A 27,993-nucleotide genomic window follows, 5' to 3' on the forward strand; every position below is an offset into this window, starting at 1 on the left:
ACTGACCTTTTGATATGAATATAATGTATTTTTCTATTGGCATGACTAGCGAACCACTAGGAAACCCCACCGACCCCAAGCAACTGTGTAACAGTAATAAAAGAGAGTAGCTAAATCATATCATAGATAATATTACAAGGTGCAAAGACAGCCAAATAAGTAGGCTGTGAGAAATTAACACCTGAGAGTTAATTCAACACTCTAATGAGTGAATAACCTCGGATGGGTTAAATAGCGGAAAATAAACACAGAAGACCTATCCCTAAAATAAGTCTCTTGGACAATAAAATAGACGATAACGCCTGAATATGAAACTAGTCTTATTGACTAAAGACTCAGTCACTTTGACTGGGCAAGGAAATTCTAAACTCCCACAAGTTATTTGACCTAAAGTGTATGTAGACTCACAATCATTAATAAGGTACTTGGTTGAAAGAATAACTTGACTCCCAATGGTGAATATTAGGGCCTAGGCCTAAACTAGGCAATCGCTGGGAAGGTTGGTTATCCACAGATAACTAGAAAAAACTAGAGTATGAAAGCCTTAGGTATAAGTTTAGCTCAATACAACCAGAGTACGTCAGTACTAGATTAAAACTGCCCGAGGAGAAGAAACCCCTCAAATGAAAACTATAACTGAAAACGGAAATTCAACCCTTTTAATAAACCCACAAGATATTTACAATAAACACATTATGTACAAATTGAACTTCCCTGTTATTGAAGTTTGCACATGGAAGTATAGCCCTAACTTCCCTGGTATGGAAGTATGCACTAGGAATTATAGCCCTAACTTCCCTGGTATGGAAGAATGCACATGGAAGTTAACCCTAACTTCCCTGGTATGGAAGTATGCACATGGAAGTATAGCCCTAACTTCCCTGGTATGGAAGTATGCACATGGAAGTATATCCCTTACTTCCCTTGTATGGAAGAATGCACATGGAAGTATAGCCCTAACTACCCTGGCATGGAAGTATGCACTTGGAAGTATAGCCCTAACTTCCCTTGTATGGAAGTATGCACATGGAAGTATAGCCTTAACTTCCCTGGTATGGAAGTATGCACATGGAAGTATAGCCCTAACTTCCCTGGCATGGAAGTATGCACATGGAAGTATAGCCTTAACTTCCCTGGTATGGAAGTATGCACATGGAAGTATAGCCCTAACTTCCCTGGTATGGAAGTATGCACATGGAAGTATAGCCCTAACTTCCCTGGTATGGAAGTATGCACATGGAAGTATAACCCTAACTTCCCTGGTATGGAAGTATGCACATGGAAGTATAGCCCAAACTTCCCTGGTATGGAAGTATGCACATGGAAGTATAGCCCAAGTAGGGCTCTGAAAACGCGCAAGCTATGAGTAGGAGCATCTGCTTCCTGCTCCTATCAGCCCTATATCTCATCTGCCACGTCCGTCAGTTCGTTATAAGCGTGTTCGTTATAACCGTAGTTTACTGTATTAAAATAAAGGGCTGAACATACGCTATTCAACGGTACTACTAAAGATTTACAACTAGATATGTACACTTTTTGAGGTGGAAGAAATGACCATACATACAGGAGAAATATCTACAAGTACTAGATAATCCCGCTAATGCGTGAAAATCAACGTTACAAAGTTACAACAACATTTTCAATACCCATAGTAGGTAATAGTACCCAGAAGATAGCAAACATATATGATATAACTTATATAAAATCAATACATGATAAAAGTATGTGAGTATACAGCAAGAAAATATAATTCACAGTTCACCGATTCCCTAATAATGTACATAAAGACACTCGACAACGACGACCGCCAGACATTGCCTTGTCCTGCACCATGACTGTGGAATATATGTATTTTATGAAAAAATAGTAATCTAGAAACGCTTACAAAAGCAAGTCTAGCCAGCCCAAGCTAGTTCTGAAATCAGCACAGGGATTTTTTTATTATTTTTCGAGTCAAGAAGGATATTGTGTAATATAAGCTTTCAGTGACTAAGTGTTAGTCTAGACATTGCCGAATGGTGACGGAAGCCGAACACTCAAGAGCGATGGAAGCGGTGCAGTAAACTCAGAGAAATCACACGGCCTTATCATACTAATGCCAAACTTGCGTCCAAGCATTTCAGACAAGACATACGCTGTTACCATCCCCTTTTGTCTGTCAGCATACCCCCCACAGTGACTTATATTACATGTATAAATCACATATTTGTCTTCGATTGTCCCCCTTTCTTCTTGTTTTTTATATGAAAATTGCTGATAAGGAGTGTTAGGTCTGCTTCTGGCTGCTGTTTGCTTGGATATTCCTTCAGTCCTCGGTAGCATAACATACATGTATGCACAAAGCGCAACACCAGCCATTAATGTGAAAATCATCCAGTGACGACATAATGTCTGTAACAAAATGAACAAAATGAAATTACTATGATATATATTTAATAATATACAGACAATATGTGTAAGAATGTTAATGGTAGTAATAACTATCGATTTCTACAGCGCTAGAATCAGGATGGATAAAAGATAAATGGGTCGGTGTATTCCATAGTGCTCAGCGACAATAAGTATTCTGTCAAATGCAGTATGATGTTACTATTTATCATAAAAAAACTGGCTCCCACAGGAGATACCGCTTGGGTGAGATCAAGCAATGTCTACATTGAATATATCGCTGCAATGAAATTGCATCACAATGCTTTGCAGTGAGTGAGTGAGTGAGATTGTTTTAACGCAGCTTTTAACAGTATTCCAGTCATATCACGGAGTGTCAGCTTAATGTGGGAGGGAAGCCCGAAGTGATGCAGGTCTCAGACGTTTACCACTTCGGTGAAACCCACGAGCACGGATAAGGTGCTGACAAACGTAGAAACATAATCGGGGCGAACCGGGATTCAAACCCAAAATCATAGGTTTCTGGCGTGCCCAAGGGATGCAACTCTGAACAGCGAATCGCGGCGCCTTTGACGACTGGGCCACCCGTGCCGCCCCCCCCCCCATGCTTTGCAGACCATTGTGACGTCATTGTTACCATGGCGTCACAATCAAATGTCATCACTAATGGCTCTGTTACTGAAGGTTACTTTTTAAGCTTAAGACACTGCTAATTAATGTCATCAAACAGTGTGTGCTGTAGTGTATACTGTAGTGTGTGCTGTAGAGTATGCTGTAGGTATGCAGTAGGTATGCTGTAGTGTTGTAGTGTGTGCTGTGTGTGCTGTAGTGTAAGCTGTAGTTTGTGCTGTAGTGTAGGATGTATGTGTTGTACTGTGTCCTGAAGTAAGTGCTGTAGCGTATGCAGTAGTTTGTGCTGTAGTGTGTGCTGTAGTGTGTGCTGTAGTGTATGCTGTAGTGTGTGCTGTAGTGTATGCTGTAGTGTATGCTGTACCGTGTGCTGTAGTGTGTGCTGTAGCGTGTGCTGTATGTGTATGCTGTAGTGTGTGCTGTAGTGTATGCTGTAGTGTATGCTGTAGTGTATGCTGTAGTGTGTGCTGTAGTGTATGCTGTAGTGTGTGCTGTAGTGTATACTGTAGTGTATGCTGTAGTGTGTACTGTAGTATGTGCTGTAGTGTGTGCTGTAGCGTATGCTGTAGTTTGTGCTGTAGTGTGTGCTGTAGTGTGTGCTGTAGTGTATGCTGTAGTGTATGCTGTAGTGTATGTTGTAGTGTGTGCTGTAGTGTGTGCTGTAGTTTGTGCTGTAGTGTGTGCTGTACCATATGCTGTAGCGTATGCTGTAGTGTATGCTGTAGTGTGTACTGTAGTGTGTGCTGTAGTGTATGCTGTAGTTTGTGCTGTAGTGTGTGCTGTAGTGTATGCTGTAGTGTATGCTGTAGTGTATGTTGTAGTGTGTGCTGTAGTGTGTGCTGTAGTTTGTGCTGTAGTGTGTGCTGTAGTGTATGCTTTAGTGTATGCTGTAATGTATGGTGTAGTGTGTGCTGTAGTGTGTGCTGTAGTTTGTGCTGTAGTGTGTGCTGTAGCGTATGCTGTAGCGTATGCTGTAGTTTGTGCTGTAGTGTATGCTGTAGTGTATGTTGTAGTGTGTGCTGTAGTGTATGCTGTAGTGTATGCTGTGGTGTGTGCTGTAGTGTGTGCTGTAGTGTGTGCTGTAGCGTATGCTGTAGTGTATGCTGTAGTGTGTGCTGTAGTGTGTGCTGTAGTGTATGCTGTAGTGTATGCTGTAGTGTATGTTGTAGTGTGTGCTGTAGTGTGTGCTGTAGTTTGTGCTGTAGTGTGTGCTGTAGCGTATGCTGTAGTGTATGCTGTAGTGTATGCTGTAGTGTGTACTGTAGTATGTGCTGTAGTGTATGCTGTAGTGTGTACTGTAGTATGTGCTGTAGTGTATGCTGTAGTGTGTGCTGTAGTGTATGCTGTAGTGTATACTGTAGTGTATGCTGTAGTGTGTGCTGTAGTGTATGCTGTAGTGTATACTGTAGTGTATGCTGTAGTTTGTGCTGTAGTGTGTGCTGTAGTGTGTGCTGTAGTGTATGCTGTAGTTTGTGCTGTAGTGTATGCTGTAGTGTATGCTGTAGTGTATGTTGTAGTGTGTGCTGTACTGTATGCTGTAGTGTGTGCTGTAGTGTATGCTGTTGTGTATACTGTAGTGTGTGCTGTAGTGTATGCTGAAGTGTGTGCTGTAGTGTATGCTGTAGTGTGTGCTGTAGTGTATGATGTATGTGTTGAAATGTGTGCTGTAGTATATGCTGTAGTGTGTGCTGTAGTGTATGCTGTAGTTTGTGCTGTAGTGTATGCTGTAGTGTATGATGACTTTGCTGTAGTTAGTGCTGTATGTGTTGAAATGTTTCCTGTAGTGTATGCTGTAGTGTATGTTGTATGTGTTGAAATGTGTCCTGTAGTTAGTGCTGTAGTTAGTGCTGTAGTGTATGCTGTAGGTAGTGCTGAATGTGTTGTACTATGTCCTGTAGTGTATGCTGTAGTGTATGCTGTAGTGTATGATGTATGTGTTGTACTGTGTCCTGTAGTTAGTGCTGCAGTTAGTGCTGTAGTGTATGCTGTAGTGCATGCTGTAGTGTATGCTGTAGTGTATGCTGTAGTGTGTGCTGTAGTGTGTGCTGTAGTGTGTTCTGTAGTGTATGCTGTAGTGTGTGCTGTAGTGTATGCTGTAGTGTATGCTGTGGTGTGTGCTGTAGTGTGTGCTGTAGTGTGTGCTGTAGTGTGTGCTGTAGTGTGTGCTGTAGTGTGTGCTGTAGTGTATGCTGTAGTGTATGCTGTAGTGTATGCTGTAGTGTATGCTGTAGTTTGTTCTGTAGTGTGTGCTGTAGTGTATGCTGTAGTGTATGCTGTAGTGTATGTTGTAGTGTATGCTGTAGTGTATGTTGTAGTGTATGCTGTAGTGTATGCTGTAGTTTGTGCTGTAGTGTGTGCTGTAGTGTGTGCTGTAGTGTATGCTGTAGTGTATGCTGTAGTGTATGCTGTAGTGTATGCTGTAGTGTATGCTGTAGTTTGTGCTGTAGTGTGTGCTGTAGTGTATGCTGTAGTGTATGCTGTAGTGTATGCTGTAGTGTATGCTGTAGTTTGTGCTGTAGTGTATGCTGTAGTGTATGCTGTAGCGTATGCTGTAGTGTATGCTGTAGTGTGTACTGTAGTGTGTGCTGTAGTGTATGCTGTAGTTTGTGCTGTAGTGTGTGCTGTAGTGTATGCTGTAGTGTATGCTGTAGTGTATGTTGTAGTGTGTGCTGTAGTGTGTGCTGTAGTTTGTGCTGTAGTGTGTGCTGTAGTGTATGCTGTAGTGTATGCTGTAGTGTATGCTGTAGTGTGTGCTGTAGTGTGTGCTGTAGTTTGTGCTGTAGTGTGTGCTGTAGCGTATGCTGTAGCGTATGCTGTAGTTTGTGCTGTAGTGTATGCTGTAGTGTATGTTGTAGTGTGTGCTGTAGTGTATGCTGTAGTGTGTGCTGTAGTGTATGCTGTAGTGTATACTGTAGTGTGTGCTGTAGTGTATGCTGTAGTGTGTGCTGTAGTGTATGCTGTAGTTTGTGCTGTAGTGTATGATGTATGTGTTGAAATGTGTCCTGTAGTATATGCTGCAGTGTGTGCTGTAGTGTATGCTGTGGTTTGTGCTGTAGTGTATGCTGTAGTGTATGATGCCTTTGCTGTAGTTAGTGCTGTATGTGTTGAAATGTTTCCTGTAGTGTATGCTGTAGTGTATGTTGTATGTGTTGAAATGTGTCCTGTAGTTAGTGCTGTAGTTAGTGCTGTAGTGTATGATGCCTATGCTGTAGGTAGTGCTGTATGTGTTGTACTATGTCCTGTAGTGTATGCTGTAGTGTATGCTGTAGTGTATGATATATGTGTTGTACTGTGTCCTGTAGTTAGTGCTGTAGTATGTGCTGTGGTGTATGCTGTAGTGTGTGCTGTAGTGTATACTGTAGTGTTTGGTGCCTATGCTGTAGTTAGTGCTGTATGTATTGTACTGTGTGCTGTAGTTAGTGCTGTAGTTAGTGCTGTCTATACACATATTCTAGATTTCTGTCTGATGGAACAAACATAAGTCGGGTAACACATACTTTCATTGACTGTGTGCTGCTACTCGTTACGTATATGTAACTAATTTTCTGTGTATTATTCATTATGTGATTCAAGCAATGACACACAAAAACACCATTGAACACAATACACTGTATGTTCGTCAATGAAGGACTTCCACGGAGTCAGGTTTCTGTATGTGGAAGAAATCTGGGCTGCCAACCCTCGCTAAGTGATGAATAAAATATGTTTTGAAAATCCTTACACTTTACTTTAATATGTCCATATGCATACTAAATACAATATTGTAGTATCTTTGTAGTTAATTCGTAAGAGACACATTTTATCCTCTAACGCACACAAGGACCCTTCCTAATAACTTCAGTTAGCCCATCTACTCCCAGTACATCACCAATCCACTTACATAAATATTGTTGATTGGGACAAACCAACAGAACCATCAAACTTCATTGACACGACAGCAATTGGACATTGATGTAAAAAGTGGGGCCCTGTCCATAAAATGAAAAATCTTCAGGGTTCAAATTCTCTATCCCCCTGAATTGACCGAAGGCTGATAATATATGAGTTTTAAAACATATATCACACTGTCGCCATGACAACCAATTATCAGTGTGAGAAGCCGATTTTAGTTCAAAGAATTTAATCTCTTCATCAACTATGGGTTACCAATAGAAACAAACAAATAAGAATAAATAAAACGATTCTGAAGCACTCACCGACCGAAATATATTTGAACACATCAACGTCTTTCGTTTGATGCTGATAGGTTTTTCCTTGACAATACTGAAAATATGAGATCGTTGTAAACATTGGACACCATAAATAAGGATGACTGAACAAATATATATTCCATGAGTAGTCAAGCATTTTTGAATAAAAAAAAATACCCACAACAAACCTTTTATATTGTTAATTTACGCATTTAAATCTTTTTGAGTAGTCGAGATTTGGTTTTATTATTTCAGTCGAAAGTCATTTAAGCTTAATAACCTTGTCCGTCATGGTGCGCTGTAAATATTGCATCCCCAGAAATCACTGGATATAGCGCATACTCATGCGTAATACATATTCTCATTTTGCATGACGATACAGAGAATCACTATGTGATAGGCTCAGATAATATTTCCAATATGGCCGGAGTTGCGATTATGTTCAAAACTTTATGAGTATAATGTAAGCAATTTAGAGGCACCAATATTCAAGGATTATATACTCAAAATGCTTCATAAATCCAGAGGTTTGATTCAAAGCAAATATCGAAGATGCAGTAAATGTACATGAAGGGTTGTGTGAGAAAGTCAAAAGCCTTACATTAAAAACATTAAAAAACCTAGTTAAATAATAGCACATACAACACACATGATTACCTGATAACTCACTTACAAGGAAATGATTGACATTTGTGGATTGATCTATAAATGTGGTAAACCAAGATTGGAACCTTATAACCGATGCACGGAACACCATTAATAACGATTACTTAACTAATATATCCAGCGAGTAGTCAAGAAATGATTTTATAACACCCTTATGGTTTGCAATGTTGAAGGCATTGATTCGAAATATGTAAACAATCAGGAACAGTGTGGAATTGACTGCCTCATGGAGATAACCAATGACCAGTCTTTCTCAACCAAATAGTACCGCAGTTTTTTTTCTCCATACAGCATTAAAAGTTTTAATTGAAAGGAGGTTTATAGTTACAAATCGAGCATCATTCATATAAGGTTCATATTGCCGCCTTATTGTGTTGTGTTGCGTTGTGTTGCGTTGTGTGATAGTCATCTGGAGAACGCTTATGGATAGCAGATAAATAGTGAATCTTGTTTACATATGGATTCTCCAGACCTACCTCATGACATAACATTATAATTTAAGATGCTCGATGGACCCTGGTTTCCCTGTCTAGAACTACAAGTCAAGGATACAACATCCGTCAATCATTGAGCTGGTAGCACTGTGACAAGCTACCAGGTAACTACGGGGTAGTGACAATAGAAGCGCTGATGATAACAATGAGCGAATGAGGGCATACGGTAAATATAGATTGTGGTAATAAATGCAAGAGAATAACCAGCCTATCAGAGCTGAAGACTAAAGCCCCAATCTCGCATACACGATTTAAGAAATTGCGAACACGATTTAAGAAAAGTTGAAAAATCGTGTTGATTCGTGCTCGACCTTGTGGTTTATGCAAATTTCTTAACCAAACACGACCCTCATACGACCAAAAACGACCCTCATGCGACCTTCATACGACTGAACACGACTTTTCAGCTCGGCTTAAATGATTCGTGCTCGACCTTGTGGTTTATGCAAATTTCTTAACCAAACACGACCCTCATACGACCAAAAACGACCCTCATGCGACCTTCATACGACTGAACACGACTTTTCAGCTCGGCTTAAATGATTCGTGCTCGACCTTGTGGTTTATGCAAATTTCTTAACCAAACACGACCCTCATACGACCAAAAACGACCCTCATGCGACCTTCATACGACTGAACACGACTTTTCAGCTCGGCTTAAATCGTGTTATAAATTTTTGCATCGTACGTTCTAACACGATTTAAGGAGAAACGTTAAATCGTGTTCAGTCGTGCTCAGATTCGTGAATGTGAGATAGGGGCTTAAGGAATACAATCCAAGATTTAACATTGATTTCGAGTTGAGGATGGCCCAACCATTACACTATGTACAGAACTTACCTCAGACAGGGTTGGGAGGTAACAGAGTATGTGGCCTGGTTAATTGTCACCTTAGATCATTGCTTTTAACACTGGCCTGCCTCCTTTACACGCCACCGTGGTATATCTGGAATATTGCTGACGGAATATATTAAATAACATTCACTCAATCACTCATGAAATTAATATTGTAACATTGACACTGCTAAGATCCTTATTAGTTGATGTGGTTGAATCATTAGCGTTGTTTTCAGATATTATAATTTATATTTTAACGTCAACCAACATTATTGCCGAATTCAAATGAACAGTAATGACCACAAACAATTCCAAGCATAATTTAACCATGCACATGTAAACCCAATTCTGAACAGCTCTAAGAATAACTCACAGATTCTAACTGGCACATCGGGTTGACAGCAACACAATAAAGTCACCACAAATACAAGCAAAGTTATGTTAGGTTGTCAAAACTATTCACCAACGGATACCAGCAACTTTAGGGGAAAACAATACGTTTTCAAAGTCTATATAATTTAATCTTTCCGCGACAATGACAATTTCTGCTAAATTTCTACTACTGTAACATACGTGCCCGTGACCTCATATCACTTACACATTCACTACTGTCGTATCTAGATAATTACCAAAAGAAAAAAGATCTTGAGATATTTTTAAACAAAATATTTATGTCGTTGTTCTGGTGTTGGCCAGAGAATAAAAGATAGTCCAGAAACGAAGAAACTGATGTAATTTGACCCTTCAGTTACGAAAATGCAATTCCCTATTTTGACTTGTATCATAATAATGTTCCCGTTTTCTTTCAGGTGAACAATTCACTTGCCTATACATGTGTTTGTGATGGGTGCCGTCGATGGAGCAGGATACGTTCACCTTTTCGCGAACACCTGGTATCATCTCGGTTTGATAGTGATTCATTTCGTTAAATCTCTCACGCTCCCAGAGTGTAGCTTGTTCATGGACTTGAATCTTTCTTCTTGCGTCACATGCAGATAATCCAAAAAGGAAAGCACTCATTCCATGGCAGTGTCATGTTTCACCTCCGTCACCTCTAACTAAACGTTCAGAACACAGTGCTTACAGTCGATTTCGATACCCTGGACGACCCAGGTGAACACGTGTTGAACAACAGTGGGTACGCCAGGTTAACCATGCTTGACCACTGTTTGCAAGTGTTAACTCATTTACGTCATACTTCGGTTGACCAAAGGTGCCCATATCTATTGAACCCCTCGGGTGCGATTCTCTGTTTAGCAGCCTCTAAGTGACATCTTCGTTAAAGCTAATTTTGTTTAAATTTTTGATTTTGTTCAGGAGTTGGTGAAAGAGCAAAATCTGTCCTATATGCAAGGGAAGTAATAAGGAGTTTGGTTTAACGCCGCCTTTAACAGTATTCCAGTTATATCGCGGGGTATCAACTTAATGTGGGAGGAAAGCCCGAAGTGATGCAGGTCTTAGACGTTTACCACTTCGGTGAAACCCACGAGCATGGGTATGGTGCTGACAAACTTAGTAAACGTACGTACGAGAATCTGTACTTTACTACGAAAGTGATAACATTTGTTACATTTGACCACGTTCTTAATGGCATTGTGTGTTCATATTAAGGGTTCTCGTGGGTTTCACGGAAGTGGTAAACGTCTGAGACCTGCATCACTTCGGGCTTTCCTCCCACATTAAGCTGACAAGCCGCGATATAACTGGAATACTGTTAAAAGCGGCGTTTAACCAAACTCACTCACTCAGTAGCCTAACAGCTCAAGCAAACAAATCACTCAGATTCATTAACTGCTGTCAAAAGAAAAATGGATACCTGTCATTTCAAGATGCCCTTAGAATATTTTACAGTGTTGTCGTTCCGATCTTATGTTACGGAGCTGAAGTTTGGGGAACATCGTACAACAAATGAATTGAATATGTCCAAATATCCTTCTGTAAACGGTATCTTCGTCTCTCTAAGAATACACCTAATATATATGGTACCCTTTGCTATTGATGTACCTGGATAGTACCGAAGAGTACGATGTCAACCAGTGACTGCCTGGGCCTGACTCTAATTTACGTGCCTTCTTCATAAAGCTGGAGTGTCGTTGACTGTGGTGTATAACATTCAGTCACTACCATTCTTTGTACTATTGTAGCATTCTAAGGACGTACACTCTTTGATTTTACAGCGCTATTTTGGATATATTCGGTATACTGTGATCTCAGGCCGCTACGCAAACTCTGCATACCACTTAGTTAAACTGTGTAAGCCTTGTAACATCTTTTACCTAAACAATGTTTGTATTCTGAAACCTAAAATCGCTTCACATATTGTATAGAGGGGAGGGGCGGGTGGCCAAGTGGTCTAATGCGCCGGAATGTGCTGTACAGATATATCTACCCATGGGATCGAACATCGCGCTTAAATCGTCAGCCCCATACCCGTGTTCTTTGGTTTCACCTGAGTGGTAAATGAGATGCACCAGTTCGGGATTTCCGAACTAAACATTAAGCTGACACGACGTGACATAACAGAAAGAGCGGAAGGTCCGGGGTTCGATCCCCGGCCGCGTCATGCCAAAAGACGTTAAACGAATGTACTTGTTGTTACCCTGTCTGGCGCTCGGCATTAAGGGGCTAAAACAAGGACTGGTCGGCTCGGAGTCAGTATACTGTGTCTGAGTGGGGTATTCATGTTAAACTGCAGCATGTTATCTCAGTGGGCTAGCACTATAAATCGGCATCAGTCCGGACTAGTACAAGCAGCCACACACACGTACATGCACGTCGCTATATAAATGCAATTATCTTGGACGTGACGTTAAACCCCATTTCACCTCACCACCTCGAACAAATATAGGTGATCACTTTCCAAATCCGCACCAACGTATGCATGATGATTGAAATAAAGCCAGTATCAAGGGTCAGCGCTTTGCACAACGATGTCTCTTCCTCTTCTTCATTTACCTTAGCTAAATGTCATACCTGTTGTTATGACACCTTCCCAACCCATACCCCCACCCACGGGTCGACTTTGAGTCGAGACGCAAATTCATTACATGTTTTGCTTTACTCAAAGTGTTAAACAACAAACTTCAAATCAATCCAGGATATCAAAGCTTGTTTTTACAAAATGTGATGTAGAAAAGTTGAAAGAGTATGTCTAATTTATTCAAGATGTCGGGCTGTGATTCAAGAGTGATTCAAAGAGTCGATAGACTTAAACTGATTGTGTACATGTAAGATTGGACGATCGTAGTCGTCGTAAAATTCCATAATCGAAAGTATAATTGGGTGTATATGTGTTTATTACAATTATAATTGTACCTCAACAGTCTCTTTGCCGAATCGAAGTTATCGTTAAAGTTTAGATTCAAAACAAAAATGTTTGCTTATTGTTTAACGCCGCACTAAGAACCTACTTGTACATTTTAGATATATGTCAATATAATGTGTGCTCGTACCACTGCTTCATATGTATGTATGTATGTATGTATGTATGTATGTATGTATGTATGTATGATTGTATGTATGTATGTATGTATGTATGTATGTATGTATGTATGTATGTATGTATGATTGTATGTATGTATGTATGTATGTATGTATGTATGTATGTATGTATGTATGTATGCATGCATGCATGCATGCATGCATGTATGTATGTATGTATGTATGTATGTATGTATGTATGTATGTATGTATGTATGTATGTATGTATGTATGTATGTATGTGTGTGTGTGTATGTATGTATGTATGTATGTATGATTGTATGTATGTATGCATGCATGCATGTATGTATGTATGTATGTATGTATGTATGTATGTATGTATGTATGTATGTATGTATGTATGTATGTGTGTGTGTGTATGTATGTATGTATGTATGTATGATTGTATGTATGTATGTATGTATGTATGTATGTATGTATGTATGTATGTATGTATGTATGTATGTATGTGTGTGTGTGTGTGTGTGTGTATGTATGTATGTATGTATGTATGTATGTATGTATGATTGTATGTATGTATGCATGCATGTATGTATGTATGTATGTATGTGTGTGTGTGTGTGTGTGTGTGTGTGTGTGTGTGTGTATGTATGTATGTATGTATGTATGTATGTATGTATGTATGTATGTATGTATGTATGTATGTATGATTGTATGTATGTATGTATGTATGTATGTATGTATGTATGTATGTATGTATGTATGTATGTATGTATGTATGTATGTATGTATGATTGTATGTATGTATGTATGTATGTATGTATGTATGTATGTATGTATGTATGTATGTATGTATGTATGTATGTATGTATGTATGTATAGTGAAACAATACAGTGTGTCGCGGTATTAAAGGAATTCGATTGTGACCTTTAACCAATAGAAAATATTCATTATATTCATATCAAAAGGTCTGTCACTAAGAATTCAATTGTAAAACCTAGGTCTTACAATTCATATGTCATACCCCAAAGCAGGTTTAGAAAACGTTAATTGAAAAGCATATGGCCTCCAATTCAAACTGTAAAATATCTGAGCATGTCTCACTTGTAAGTAGTACCTCTCACAAGGTCACAATGTGATAGTAAGATTCTTGGCAGCAGGAATGTCGTCCCGGGGTAGTTATCGATGTACAATTAAAGCAAACAAAACATACTTTACCGATGCATGTTTTATTGCTTAAATGAGGGACATGATTTATTTATCAACAGAAATATCTCAATCGCGATGTCACTCATCACAAACAATCGTCGTCACTGACTTCATAGACATAGCCATAATTAATCTGTTGTTCGATTAATATACTCCGTCGGTATATTTTCCCTTTTACCACAATTTTCCGTTTCAGTTGGCTCGGCTATGTTGAAGCTGTTGTATGCACGTATAACAAAAGTCGGTCGAGTCGGCAACACCACTGCCTCATGCGTTTTGATACAGCTGATTAATGTGGTCTCAGATTTTCAATAAATGACCAATTAGATTTCATATACCATGACATTTCAGGCGATAACCTATATATAAAACAAGTCACCATATCACATAAAATAAGAGTGGTCTGTGATGTGGTGTACTATACACCACGGAGTATGACTGTCGTGAGAGGCGACTAACGGGATCGGGTAGTCAGGCTCGCTGACTTGGTTGATGCATGTCATCGTATCAAAATTGCGTGGATCGATGCTCATGATGTCAGTCACTGAATCGTCTGGTCAAGACACGATTATTCACAGACCGCCGTCATATAGCTAGAATATTGATGAGTGCGGCGTTAAACAACAAACAAACAAACAAACAAACATACACCACGGAGTATGGTTATCCCTACTGTTTGTTGAGGCCAGTGTAATCATCTCACACCGCAGGTATGGGTTATCTGGTGACCTATATGCGGCAAGTTATACAATGACCATCACTTTCAGCGAGTATGAACTTACTGTTGTGGTATGGTGACAGGAGTTACCTCCCGTGGGCTACGATAGCGTGATTATGTCAACAAATGCACGCAGGTCTTATTTCTGTTTCCAAGATGCAGTAAAAGGGAGGTCCAGTCGTCATAATTCGCTTTCCAGTGTTTGCAGATTCCCTTAAACGTGCAAGAATCCGACGATTCTTAGTTTGAATCCCAGTTTCTCCCCTATAAATGCAATACTCTTGAATGAGACATTAAATTCACCTCACATCGCCTCATACCACCTATCGAGAAGAACATTCTAGCCGATATTCTAATGATTCTCTATCTGTGTTAGTACAAACGTAGAACTAACAAATCATAATTTGATAGGGTTGTTAATGATACTGAAGTAGATATATATAACATAGTAGTAGGATGATGCACGATGTTTTACTTCTCCTTCAAGTATCATTCACAATCGCACACTAAGTAAAAAATTTTAGATTCTTACCTTAAATGTATTCTTTAATAAATGTTACACCAAACACTTATTACTGGAGAAAATGAGCAGTGAAAACATAAATATTTTCATCCATTGTGCCATACTTGACACTGCCAACTGTAAATCATTAGTATGCAGGTATTTGGCCATCCTGTGTATTAAAAACATGGCTCACGCACTACAGATAAGTGCACATGCAAGTACCGTGATATCTATCTGATCAAGGTGTCATGATATGTTTTGTTTTGTTTCTTGTTAAACGCCGCACTCAGCAATATTACATTTATATGACGGCGGTCTGCAAATAATCGAGTCTGGACCAGACAATCCAGTGATTGACATCATGAACATCAATCCACGCAATTGGGATCGATTACATGCATCAACTCAGTCAGCGAGTCTGACCACCCGATCCCGTTAGTCGCCTCTTACGACAAGCATAGTCGCCTTTTACGGCAAGCATGGGTTGCTGAACACCTATTCTACCCCAGTCCTTCACGGGTCTATCATGATAATTATGTATCAAATCGCACAGTTGGTGTATCGTCCCTATATAGATCATGACATTATGTATCCTTCAGTGGATCCCTGTATCCTATAGGCCCCGATTGTCATGCTGAAATGTTAAATTAGCACTTTGTTGTCATATATGTGTTAATACAGTGCGCCCTCGCCTTCTGCCCTCGAGCTGATATTGGGGTCTCGAGTTGAAATGGGGTATGATATCAAAACTACAATATAATAACCTCTTTATCATATAAAACCATGACATAAAATTGTAAAATGTATCTATTTGCAAATGCATGCAAAACATCTTCACCTTGTTTGGAAATCATTGTCGCGGGAAAGCCAACTGAGCAGACGACGCACTAAGGGACGTAACTCTAATTTGTTACCACAGCGCTGATATCGATCGCCCATTCAAAATGCATTGACAAGCCATATCAGCCCGACAGGGGGTGTAATACGGGTCTGGTTATTACATCCCCTGTTTAATGACCGCATCCATGTTGGCTCCATCATGCAAAATGCCTCATATCATTGCCAGGCATATGATGACGTAAATTGTCAGACAACATTGTGTCATTATGCGCTTCTGTTCAATGACACGTAACCGCTTTTAGGGTAATGATATGGCGTAAAACTTCGCCTCATATAATAAAGAACAATGTTTCATCTTATTTGATAGTGATTCATAGACACATGCTTAATATGATATAGTTCGGATTAGGAAAATGGACGGAGCTTTTAGCAGGCGTTTCTTATGATAATTGAAAGGGATTTGTCACCTTACTAACCGACGGCCTACTCGGGAAGCAAGGGAGTAGTGACATTTCAGAATGTCATACCACATATCTTTGATGACATCCCCGTAAAGTTACAAAGGCTTGAGAATCTAAATAAGAGGCGAACGTGTTTGTGTGATGATGAATATGCTCTTTTCGGTCCAACTACCTGACATTACTTCAGATAAATTCAGCAAATCTTCTCAATTTTTCATTTTCAAATTTAATCCTTGTCAGAGTATGATTTTAAGCACAAGAAATGCATCTGGAATTGTAGTTAATAGTTCACATTATCATTATATTTTAGTCAAAACATTTTAGTTAATAGTTCACATTATCATTATATTTTAGTCAATACATTTTAGTTAATAGTTCACATTATCATTATATTTTAGGCAATACATTTTAGTTAATAGTTCACATTATCATAATATTTTAGGCAATACATTTTAGTTAATAGTTCACATTATCATTATATTTTAGTCAGTATATTCAGCGATTTTAGTATATTTAGCATACAAATGTTACAAGACAATAGCCACGCGACGTAGGACTTCAAATAATGGCCGATATTGCCGCTGTTGTACTCAGTAAACAAACAGGTTTATGAAAACATTGTCTTTTCTTGATACGGAGACAGTGGGAACTATTTCCGAATCAGGTTCTTGAGAACACTCGTAAGACTGAAGCATTTTAAACTATCGTTCTGAAATAACCCCTACAGTGTAGATATCCCTGCAACCCCTTCTAGATAATTTGTATGCGTCTCCTTGTCTAAAGCCATAATCATGCTACTGTATTTAACATCTTGCCCAGGCGTTACATCAGTGAGATTACTGGCAGTGATAAAACCTATCACAGTGTGAGCATCATCTCAGTGCGGCACCGTATCAGCAATAGGTAGCCCTCTTAAAATCAATATAAAGAGATACACATATATTTCGAAGCAAGTGTTCGGTTTCATTATCAAACGAGTCATTCCAGGCATCAATACTTTTGTAAAGACTTTACGGTGCAGATTCTGACAAAAAGAAAACAATAACAAACATCGATGTATGTGCTGCAACTTTATATACATGGAGATAGACATCTACTAAATTTAAAACGCCAACGCGATTATCCACCGAAACAAATTCCACGACAAGACAGGACACTCGGCCTGGAGATGCCACCGTGAGGTGAGGTGACCTATTCCGTAAAGTACATGTTACATGTGTAACAGAAACTGCTCTCATGGTTGTAAGGGAGACGGATGACACAGGAATGGTTACCTGCCATATCACCTACACCGACGTCTTTAGAAACGCACGGATCCATTCCTTGATATCCATTTGGGTGACTAGTCTTTGTGTGTTGTCATATTTGTAGGCCAATGGTCCCATTTTATCATAAAACACAATCCCACTAACTGACCTGACAGAAACGTGAATGATAACAGGCTGACCATTATGTCTGTCTTTTGTTTCTTTAGAATGTGACATGCAAGGAATAAAGTGAACTTCAGCTACATTAGCATCTGGTAATGTGTTCCCATCATAGTCACAGACGAGAATAGTATCGCGAATCTTCTGCTCCAAAGTCTTTTTTAAATAATCTTGATTATTGATTACAACAGGGTCGGGTCGGGATGTTTTAGATGCATACCCATGTTCCGTGGAAGAACTCTCGTTTACTCCATATAAATAGGAACCCCCACCTTCAAGTTTGGTGAATGCGGTTATATATTCTGCAAGTTTAAAACTATTAAGTATGGAACAAGCAAGTTCCTCATCGCTTTCCTTTGAAAGAAAGTGACCCTTCATTTCAATTGATCTGCTTTCGTGCACATGCTTGAGGTCATCCGCACTTACGATTCCTGAAAGTCTGTGGAAGGTTTCACTTAATCGTCTTTTTGTTCTCAAAAAGCTCCGAAGTGTTTCTGCCGTCGGTTCTATTATACAATCATCAAGTGCAATCTTTGTATTGAAGTTTGAAGTTGTCACTGAGGAAGCGGCACTGACGAAAAGAGACAGAAAGTCATGAAAACATTGTAGTTCTGTGTGAGTGCTTAGTCGTTGTTTCTTATACACATCACTAAACATGTTGCCGTCCTGAATCAAGCCATTTAGTTTTATGTCCACAAACTCATCAAATGCGCCAGTGAAAAAATCCGCTGATACTAAACCAACAAGATGAATCAGCACGTATCCCCCGTTTGAATTACGCAGTGCCGAGACGTTTCTTGACAGTTCCTGAATTTTATTTTCCCTTTTCTCTCTCTTTTTCTTTCTAGCGTCTTTCTCGTGTACAGCGGCACCGTACAGGTAGCTAACGTCAATTCCCATCGACAGGACGTTGCTTGCTGAAGAGACAAGCTGTACAAAAGTACGAACTGCTTCTTCACACCTGGAACTATGTTCACTGAAAAGTAAGAGTTAAACTGTCTTAGTCTTAGTAAACAATAAGAAAGTATAATTATGACAGGAAGCATAGTTCAGGCAGGACATACACAACGAATACCCATTAACAATAACTTGTGATATTGACAAGAAAAAACCCTCTCTCCTTACCATATTTCTAATCCTTCAAGAATGAGTGAGTGAATATCGTTTTACGCCGCTTTTAGCAATGTTCAACCGATATCACTGGACACCAGAAAAGGGGCTTCGCACACTGTACCCATGTGGGGAATGGAACCCGGGTATTCGGTGTGACGAGCGAACACTTTAACCATAGACTACCCTACCCCCCCCCCCCCCCCCCCCCCCCCCCCCCCTACTCTTTTAAGATAGATATTGTATAGAATTGCATTTCTGTATCATAAGCAGTTGCTAGGATTCTATAACGGGATTATGATGCGCAAGTCAGTATATTTTGATATAATATCATTTTGTGATTAATATCAACGTCTTTTCTCACCCTGTACCATAAATTCATAAGCATAGGTTTACTAGCTTAAGGTTTCTAAAATTAATTCTGTAGTAAATGTACTTGCACAAGACAGTGGACAAGTAAGTCAAAGGAGAGAGTTATTGTTGTTTTCCGCACCAGTTAATACAATAGCACATTTACCCAAACTATTTCATCAGAAAAAAATAGAAATGTAAAACAGTAATATTTTAATTATAATATAAATTATGATAAAATAAAAAATAAAAATAAAAATAACAATAATAATTTTATATTATCACAATAGGAGTGTTTAAGCGCCATATTCAAGTACATGTATTCAGTCCTCGCAGTGTGTGTCCTACTTACAACAGACACTCTGTGTGCAGTACTTGTTCAGCTGTTAGACGCATATCAGTTGATGTTGTAATGTAACCTTCCCTGCTGTATGGCACAGCGTCCGATCTGACACAGACGTGGACACATTGTACTCCTGATTGTATATGACTAGTATCCCTTCTCTTTGTTAACAGTATATCCCGATGTTTCTCATAAACAGAAACAATATCGAAACCCACTGGTACGCTGCTTCCTGCTCTGAGATATTTGACACAGCCGTCTTTCATACAGACAGTGACACACTTGAATCCTGGTGGTATATGATCACCACGTGCCACATAACGCACTTCTTCGTCTTTGTCATACACAGTTACACGATCAGAACCTGGTAGTATTTCATTTCCACAATAATCACATAGTAGCATGACACTGAAACACCTCGTAATGTACACAGTATAATATGAAAACTGTTTCGCGCTGACTCGTACAGGGTGTATATGTAAAAGATTAATGTTTCCGGGTCAAATAGTTTCCTGAGGAAAGAAATCCATAAGGGAAAATAGTCCAGTGTTAGTAAGATACTGGCTATGGTAATTATATCCTTGGCAAAAAAATCCACTGGAAATTTGTACGTGAGATATTACTCCCTGGAACGAAACACCTTTTTGAAACTGCCAACGCACAAAGCAACATCCGGGTCACTGTGTTTAGGTCACTGTGACCTTATAAGCTGAGGTGTCCATTAGTTCATATATGCCCCGCAGTAGAGAAAGGAAGGTAGTAGCAACAACTGTGCTTTTGTCAGACAGCAAATAATAATTTCATTGGCAGGGAGGTTACCTGTTAAGTATGTCGTTGATGCGCCAGTACTTTGATCGTGTGGCCTGTTTCACCCAGCCTAGTGACACCTGCACATTACCTAAGGGATGGCCGACTGACCCAGATAATCGCTACGCTGTTAACATCGTCGAATAAACAAGCGTATCCGAAGGAACTGCACGCTAACGCTTTGCATGGATGAGTTACAAAGAGATGTATGTACACAATGAGGTCATCACGTACTGACGGAGCGCGAGTTTGAGAACAGTACACAGACAATAGTTTATTAACGTCTCACTCCTGTACATACATAAAACAGCTTAGATAAAATGTACAGAACCATTCAATAGAATTATTAGAGACGAATTATCACAGAATTTATACATAAATGATATAAAGATGATATAGTAAAAAGTTATCCATATAAAAGATGTTTTCTACAATTAAGAATTAAAAAGCAGACTTTGGCAAGTATAAAACACACACTGGAGTCACTGAAAATAAAACAAAGTTTGTCGATATCAGGCATATCTAAAACATTATAAGATTTAGCAATACATTCATTAAAAAGAGTTGCCCTGATATCATCATATAATGCGCAGTGAAACAAAACATGGACCTCGTCTTCTACGCTGTCATTACAGTGAAAACATTTTCTATTATTGACAGGTACACCTTCGTATCGACCGGTTTCCACTCGAATAGGAGCCACTCCACATCTAAACTTGGCTAGTGCCGATCTATAGTTTCTGGGCATCTTATTTAAAACATAGTATTCTGTCCCATATACTTGTTTGTAACATCGATACATTCTCAATTTATTAAGCCCATTTCGCCCCTCTTCCTTTCTTAACATATCACTCCAATATTCATTTTTACACCATTGGTCCACTTGTGTACAAACAGAAAATTTATAAAAAAAACCTGTTGCGTTTAATAGATGTCCTAAATCCATATTACTAAACTTCTTTCTTACCCTACCATTCCAATTTTTACAACCATTTACAGCGTATCTATCAGCCCAGTTAAACACGTGTTTGTTTAACCTAGTAGACATATTCTTAAGGCGACACCATTGTCTTGCTACACTTTTCCACTGTCTGACAACAGGCGGCATCCATCCCATGTCCCCATTTATAGCGACGTTGGGGGCGTATTTGCCGAGTCCCAAATAAAATCTAATGGCTCTATGGTGTACAGCATTTATTGCTGACACATCATAATTACCCCAGATAGCTATAGCCGCCCCGTAGTCAAGAACAGACCGCACCATACTATCGTACAATTTGGAATAGGTTTGGAAATGCATACCGCCTATTGTCTTAACTTTGGATATCAACAGACCCAAAGCCCTATTAGCAGACTTTGCTGCTGCACGTGCCATTGCAATAAAATCTAAGTGGTCTGTGAACAGTAGACCAAGATAATTATACTTAGCAGCAATGTCTAAAATCATATTTCCGACATCAAAAACATGCTTCGTCTGTATGACAGACGGATTTCTAAAATGGACAATTTTAGACTTTTCCTTATTTATCTCTATCTTATTTGTGCAACACCAAGTATGTAAAACATCTAACAGTAGACTGAGATCAGCTTCATTCTCAGCTAGCAATGCTAAATCATCTGCATATGCTAATGCTGCAATATTAAAATTGTCTACAGTTACACCAATATTAAGACTGTTGAGAGTATATAATAAATCATTTCTGAACAAGTTAAAAAGCAAGGGCGATAACAAACACACATGTAACAAGGCGAATCTTGATCTAGTAATTGAAAGCATTATCAACCATCTTAACGTACAATCAACATTTATTGGTGAAATCAGAAACCAAAAGAAATATTTATTTTATGGTCTTTGGTCAAATGGATTAATTTTGTATAGATTTGTGTACTCCTTGTGAAGAAAATATATCTTTGTCTTGTTTATATACAAGCGTAATAAGAAAGTGATATATGTTTTAGTGTTGATTCTGAATATTTATAACATTGTAACTGGAGTAGTCTATCCTGATAGTCTAGCAACAGGTAACCAATAACACGCTCTATATACACAGTTAACAATAGTGAGTGAGTGCGTGAGTGAGAATGGTTCCATGCCGTTTTAAAGCAATATTCCAGCAATATCAGGGCGGGGGACACCAGAAACGGGCTTCAAATATTGTACCCATGTCGGGAATCGAACCCGGGTCCTTGCGACGAGCGAACACTTTAACCACTAGGCTACCCCACCGCCTCAGTTTACAATATCAGATTACAAATTTATAGGGATGAGATAAACAACAAACAACTATTCTACATTAGGAGCAAAAACACTTACGTTCAATTAGAGTCGGTGTAACAGTGTGAACAAAATTCGATATAATTTTGAACGTACAAATAACCTCAAACTCAATATTGTTTTGATAGTACCTTATACTGATTCGTAATATATATTGCAGTATATCTGTATCACATGCACTCATCTCCACTTTCAAATGTTAAATTTGCACATTATTGATACACGTGTGCCTTCGACGATATTGTACATTACAATACGCTAACCCTACACTTAACATGTGTGAGAACCAGTTCATCCGGCTTGGGTATTATCCGGTTTTTCTTAGCCGATCAATGTAGAAAAACACCTTTTGTGAATGCAAATTTATCATCTTGTCTGTCCCAGGATTTGCTTTCGCAGTGGTTCAACAATAAACCTTTCGTTTTGTAATCGAAGTACATGTATATTAATTACAGTAAGGATGTGTATGGGATAAGTAAGGAAAACACTTACTTTCCGGTCAGAACATATCTGTGGCCGAGTGATATGTTATTTCCACGAGCCACATACAACTCGTGATCCGTCCCTCTCATAATGGCAGCAAGCCGGCTAAAGCTACTGACGGACGTGACTAGAGTGTCGCACATGGACAGAATATACTGATCCAGAATCACCTTCTCCATTGAAGAACACTCATATTTCACCGGTGGTTTATCAATATGAAGAACATCCCCTTTTACCTCTAGATAGGAGTCAGGGAAAGATTTACGAAATAGTTCCCTGACATCATCGGAATCCGTTGCTATGAATAACTTATCACGACCCAGGTGTAGCCTCTGTTTGAAGAACCTGACCAGAGCTGTTCGATTTGGACGGTTCGCCCTTATGCTATCTGTTGGAATTGTCCGACTTTTACCCATACGTATGTGCGCACACACCAGTTTGTGGTTATTTGGGCCAATGCTTCCAAGTATGCCATTAAGTGTATTTTGAGTTTTAGGTGAAAGCTTAAACAATTTTTCCAGTGCGTTTTTGAATATATCGAGGTGGCTTAACTTCTTGGCCCAAAGTACTCTTTTAAACAAAGGGTTTTTCATAAGAGAATAGACATAATCGATGTTTCCCGTGTACATCAATACATCTTTCCGAAACAATGCTTCCAAATCACTTCTTTCGAATAAAACAAGCTTGCGATTTCCAAAACTAACGAACCAGTCCTTTCTCCTGCCTTCAAATAAGTTCATATCTATAGTCCAATTAACGTTCTTTGGAACCATAAACTCAGAGAGGTCACAAGGCCTTTTCATACTAATGCCAAACTTGCGTCCAAGCATTTCAGACAAGACATACGCTGTTACCATCCCCTTTTGTCTGGCTGCATACCCTCCACAGTGACTTGTATTACATGTATAAATTACATATTTGTCTTCGATTGTCCCCCTTTCTTCTTGTTTTCTGAATGTAAAACGCAGATGTGTGTTATCTCTGCTCCTGGCTTCTGTTTTCTTTGATTTTCCTTCAGTCCTTGATTGCGTAGCATACATGTAGGAACAAACCATAACACCAGCCATTAATGTGAAAATCATCCAGTGACGACATAATGTCTGTAACAAAGTGAACAAAATGAAATTACAATGATACAGATTTAGAAATATCAAAAAAGTGAGTGAGTGAATATGGTTATACGCCGCTTTTAGCAATATTCCAGCAATATCACGGCGGGGGACACCAGAAATGGGCTTCACACATTGTACCCATGTCGGGAATCGAACCCAGGTCTTCGGCGTGACGAGCGAACGCTTTAATCACTTGGCTACCCGACCGCCCCTAATATCAATATAAAATATGTCAATATAAAATATGTGTATTAATGTTAATGATAGTAATTATTATTATTATCGTCTTCTATCGCGCTGGATCAGAAGGGATAAAAGAATGGTGAGTCAGTGTTTTTCATAGTGCGCACGGACAATATGTATTATGCAGTATGATTTTAATCTATGTTCATGAAACTATATCAGAATGATCTAAATCGTTGCAGTTATCCATCATATAATTTTGACCGTTACTTTTGCCTTTAAAGCCCAATCACTATACCAACAAATGGTTTATGTAAGGGGCCCAATAAAAGCCCAAAGAATGTAATCTCAACATCAAGAGGTCCTGGGTTACCAATAGATAGAAATACATCAGAATCAATAAAACACAAAACCACTCATCTCTTTTCTGCATACTGTTATGGGAGAAATCGCCACAATACTGATGCATCTCAGTTCAATATAGTGTCTGAAACACTCACCTTTCGAAATATACCTGACCACATAAAACCCGCTTTTAAGATGTTGATAAGTTTTCCCATGACGATACTGAAACATATGAATCATTGTTTAGTAAACATTAGACACCATTAATAAAGATGTTGTAACTCATATCTGTTCTTCGAGTAATCAAGATGTTTTCAATTAAAACACCCACCCACACACCTTTTATTTTTTAATTCACGTAGTCAATTCTATTGAGTAGCAAGGCGTGTTTTTTTATATTTCAGTCAAAAACTTAATAATCATAGCATCCTTGTCCGTCGTGGCTCTCTGTAAATATTTCATCCTCAGAAACCATTGGATATAGGCCTACTCATACGTTCTGCGTTTTTTAATTTCAAATGTCATAACGACACAGGGAATCGATAAGTAATAGGCTCGGATATTATTTCCAATATTCAGGAATCAATTACTCAAAATGTTTTGAAGCTTCATAAATTCAATGATTTGATTCCAAGCAACACCGAAAACCTAGTAAATAAAAGGTATTGTAACATGTCAAAAGCTATAACCTTAAAAATACCTGGTTAAATGCAATATATTTCCACATGCCACACACACACACACACACACGCACGCACGCACGCACGCACGCACGCACGCATGCATGCACGCGCGCACGCACGCACGCACGCACACACGCACACTTACTTTATTGCGCACATAAATCACAAAGTAATGACTGACATTTCTGCACTGATCTGTAACTCCGGCAAACCAAGATTGGAACCCGATAACCGATAGACTGAACACCATCTATAACGGTGACTTTACAAATATATCCTACGGGTGGTCAAGAATTGCTTATATCATATCAGTCAAAGGTACGATAAGCATAAAAGTATGATTATTACGGTTTGCAAAGTTGAAGGCATTGATTCGAAATATGTGAACAATCATGAACAGTTCAAAATTTGACTGCCTCATGGAGATAAGCGAGTTCAACTAGTTTTCCTCAAGCTAGAAGAAGACGGAGGTATTTGTCTGTTGATAAATCATGTCAATGCCTTCGATGCCACTTTGACTCATTCGGTAAACTACAGAATACCAACAGCAGTAGTGATGTTGCTTATGTACATGCGACATTTAAATGGTTAATTAAAATTAGATTTACAGTGATAAATAGAGAGATCATCATTCTTATAAGGGTACTGTTGTCGCCTTATTGTGTTGTGTTATGTGATAGTCATCTGGAAAGCGCTTATGGAAAGTAGACTCACATGGAATTAGTAAATCTAGTTTCCATATGGATTCCCCAGACCTCATGCATACCATCATTAAACTAAGCATCACTACCGGGACGACTAGTTCTAGAACACACTATGCGGCGGCCATTGACTTCCCTGCACCAGGTCACCACAGGGTATTGACATACAGAACCGATTGTGATGAGCGAATGAGTGGATACGGTAAGTACAGTAAGAATGGGGACTACATTCCACGATTTATATTTAATTTCGTTATTAGGATGTGGCAACCGTAATACACATGTACAACACTTACCTCAGACAGGCTGTGGAAAAGCAGTGTTCATACTATGGTTGTTACCAAGTTCACGACGCAAAATCACCAATCATTAAAAGGACAATGGGTTCGTTCCTGTTCAGTAAAGAAACAGGACGCAACTTGAAACAGTTAATCAATAGAGTACGTTTCGGGTTAGTGAACAAGCTCAACACATAGCCGTCTAATTAATAAATGATGGTGAGAATGAGAGCTGTTCTAGAGGCACCGAATGCAAATTATAGACAGATGGATGTGTGGCTGTATTGATGTCAACTTTGCATTATGAGGAACACAACGTTTCAGAGTATCATCAGTCACCAGATAAAGGAGTAAGCATATACTCCGAAACGTGGTGCTCGTCATATTAAAGTTGACATCACTACATTCTCTCTCTTATGTTTATCACTTCTAAATGCCATTCAAAGACCAAATGCATTCCATGTGGTGTGGGCATACACGAGGGTTGGGAGGTAACAGTGTTTAGCCTGGTTGATGGCATGTCTGTGGCACCGGTGGCACCCGTCACAAACACATACAAAGGCAAGTCATACGTTCACCTGTATATCCGTAATATTGCCTACGGAATATATCAAATAACATTTAATCGATCACTCATGATATCAATATTGTAACATGGACACGGTTTAGCAGTCTATTTGTTGAATCAGCAGAATCGTCTAGACCACCAGACCAATAGTCTGTGACCACCCGATCAACCAGACCAATATACTATGACCACCCGATCAACCAGACCACAGACTGTGACAACCCGATCAACCAGACTGTGATCACCCTATCAACCAGACCAATAGACTATGACCACCCGATCAACCAGACTGTGACCACCCGATCAACCAGATCAATGGACTGTGACCACTCGATCAGCCGGATCAATAGACTGTAACCACCCGATGAACTAGACCAATAGTCTTTGACCACCCGATCAACCAGACCAATAGTCTGTGACCACCCGATCAACTAGACCAATAGTCTGTGACCACCCGATCAACCAGACCAATCGACAATGACCACCCGATCAACCAGACAAAAAGACTGTGACCACGCGATCAAACAGACCGATAGACTGTGACCACCCGATCAACCAAATCAATAGACTTTGACCACCACCCATTCAACCAGATCAATAGACTGTGACCACCCGATCAACCAGACAAATAGACTGTGACCACGCGATCAACCAGACCGATAGACTGTGACCACCCGATCAACCAGACCGATAGACTCTGACCACCCGATCAACCAGACCAATCGACTGCGACCACACGATCAACCAGACAAATAGACCATGACCACCCGATCAACCAGACCATAGACTGTGACCACCCATTCAACCAGACCAATAGACTGTGACCACCAGATCAACCAGGCCAATAGACTGTGACCACCCATTCAACCAGACCAATAGACTGTTGCCACCAGATCAACCAGGCCAATAGACGGTGACCACCCGATCAACCAGACCGATAGACTGTG

The 27,993-nt window shown here is 39.4% G+C and overlaps 3 protein-coding genes across 5 annotated transcripts in view; 1 reads left to right on the top strand and 2 right to left on the bottom strand.

The window, feature by feature from the left end:
• The window catches only part of LOC124151408, a 460,916-nt gene that overhangs the window by 261,523 nt on the left and 171,400 nt on the right, over nucleotides 1-27,993 (top strand). The gene's annotated exons all lie outside the window — the stretch shown is intronic.
• Nucleotides 2,067-27,989, bottom strand: LOC124151424. Of its 2 annotated transcripts, none has more exons than XR_007219653.1 (3): nucleotides 26,497-27,989; nucleotides 7,215-7,281; nucleotides 2,067-2,391 (listed from the first exon to the last, which is right to left on the bottom strand). XR_007219653.1 is itself a non-coding variant. In XM_046523890.2 (3 exons), the coding sequence occupies exons 2-3, from the start codon at nucleotides 25,029-25,031 to the stop codon at nucleotides 23,182-23,184; spliced, it is 1,155 nt and encodes a 384-aa protein (XP_046379846.2). In that variant the 5' UTR covers nucleotides 25,032-25,038; nucleotides 26,497-27,984; the 3' UTR covers nucleotides 20,974-23,181. The 2 variants fall into 2 exon arrangements, 1 of the variants encoding a protein (XP_046379846.2); XM_046523890.2 differs by lacking the exons at nucleotides 2,067-2,391; nucleotides 7,215-7,281 and adding exons at nucleotides 20,974-24,276; nucleotides 24,972-25,038 and having other exon boundaries at nucleotides 26,497-27,984.
• Nucleotides 17,438-20,611, bottom strand: LOC124151418. Of its 2 annotated transcripts, none has more exons than XM_046523881.2 (2): nucleotides 19,621-20,611; nucleotides 17,438-18,783 (listed from the first exon to the last, which is right to left on the bottom strand). In XM_046523881.2, the coding sequence occupies exons 1-2, from the start codon at nucleotides 20,013-20,015 to the stop codon at nucleotides 17,667-17,669; spliced, it is 1,512 nt and encodes a 503-aa protein (XP_046379837.2). In that variant the 5' UTR covers nucleotides 20,016-20,611; the 3' UTR covers nucleotides 17,438-17,666. The 2 variants fall into 2 exon arrangements, with proteins under 2 accessions (XP_046379837.2, XP_046379838.2); XM_046523882.2 differs by having other exon boundaries at nucleotides 20,431-20,596.

The sequence above is a fragment of the Haliotis rufescens genome, unplaced genomic scaffold, assembly GCF_023055435.1.
Source record: "Haliotis rufescens isolate VD_foot unplaced genomic scaffold, xgHalRufe1.0.p SCAF_9, whole genome shotgun sequence".
Taxonomy (NCBI): domain Eukaryota; kingdom Metazoa; phylum Mollusca; class Gastropoda; order Lepetellida; family Haliotidae; genus Haliotis; species Haliotis rufescens.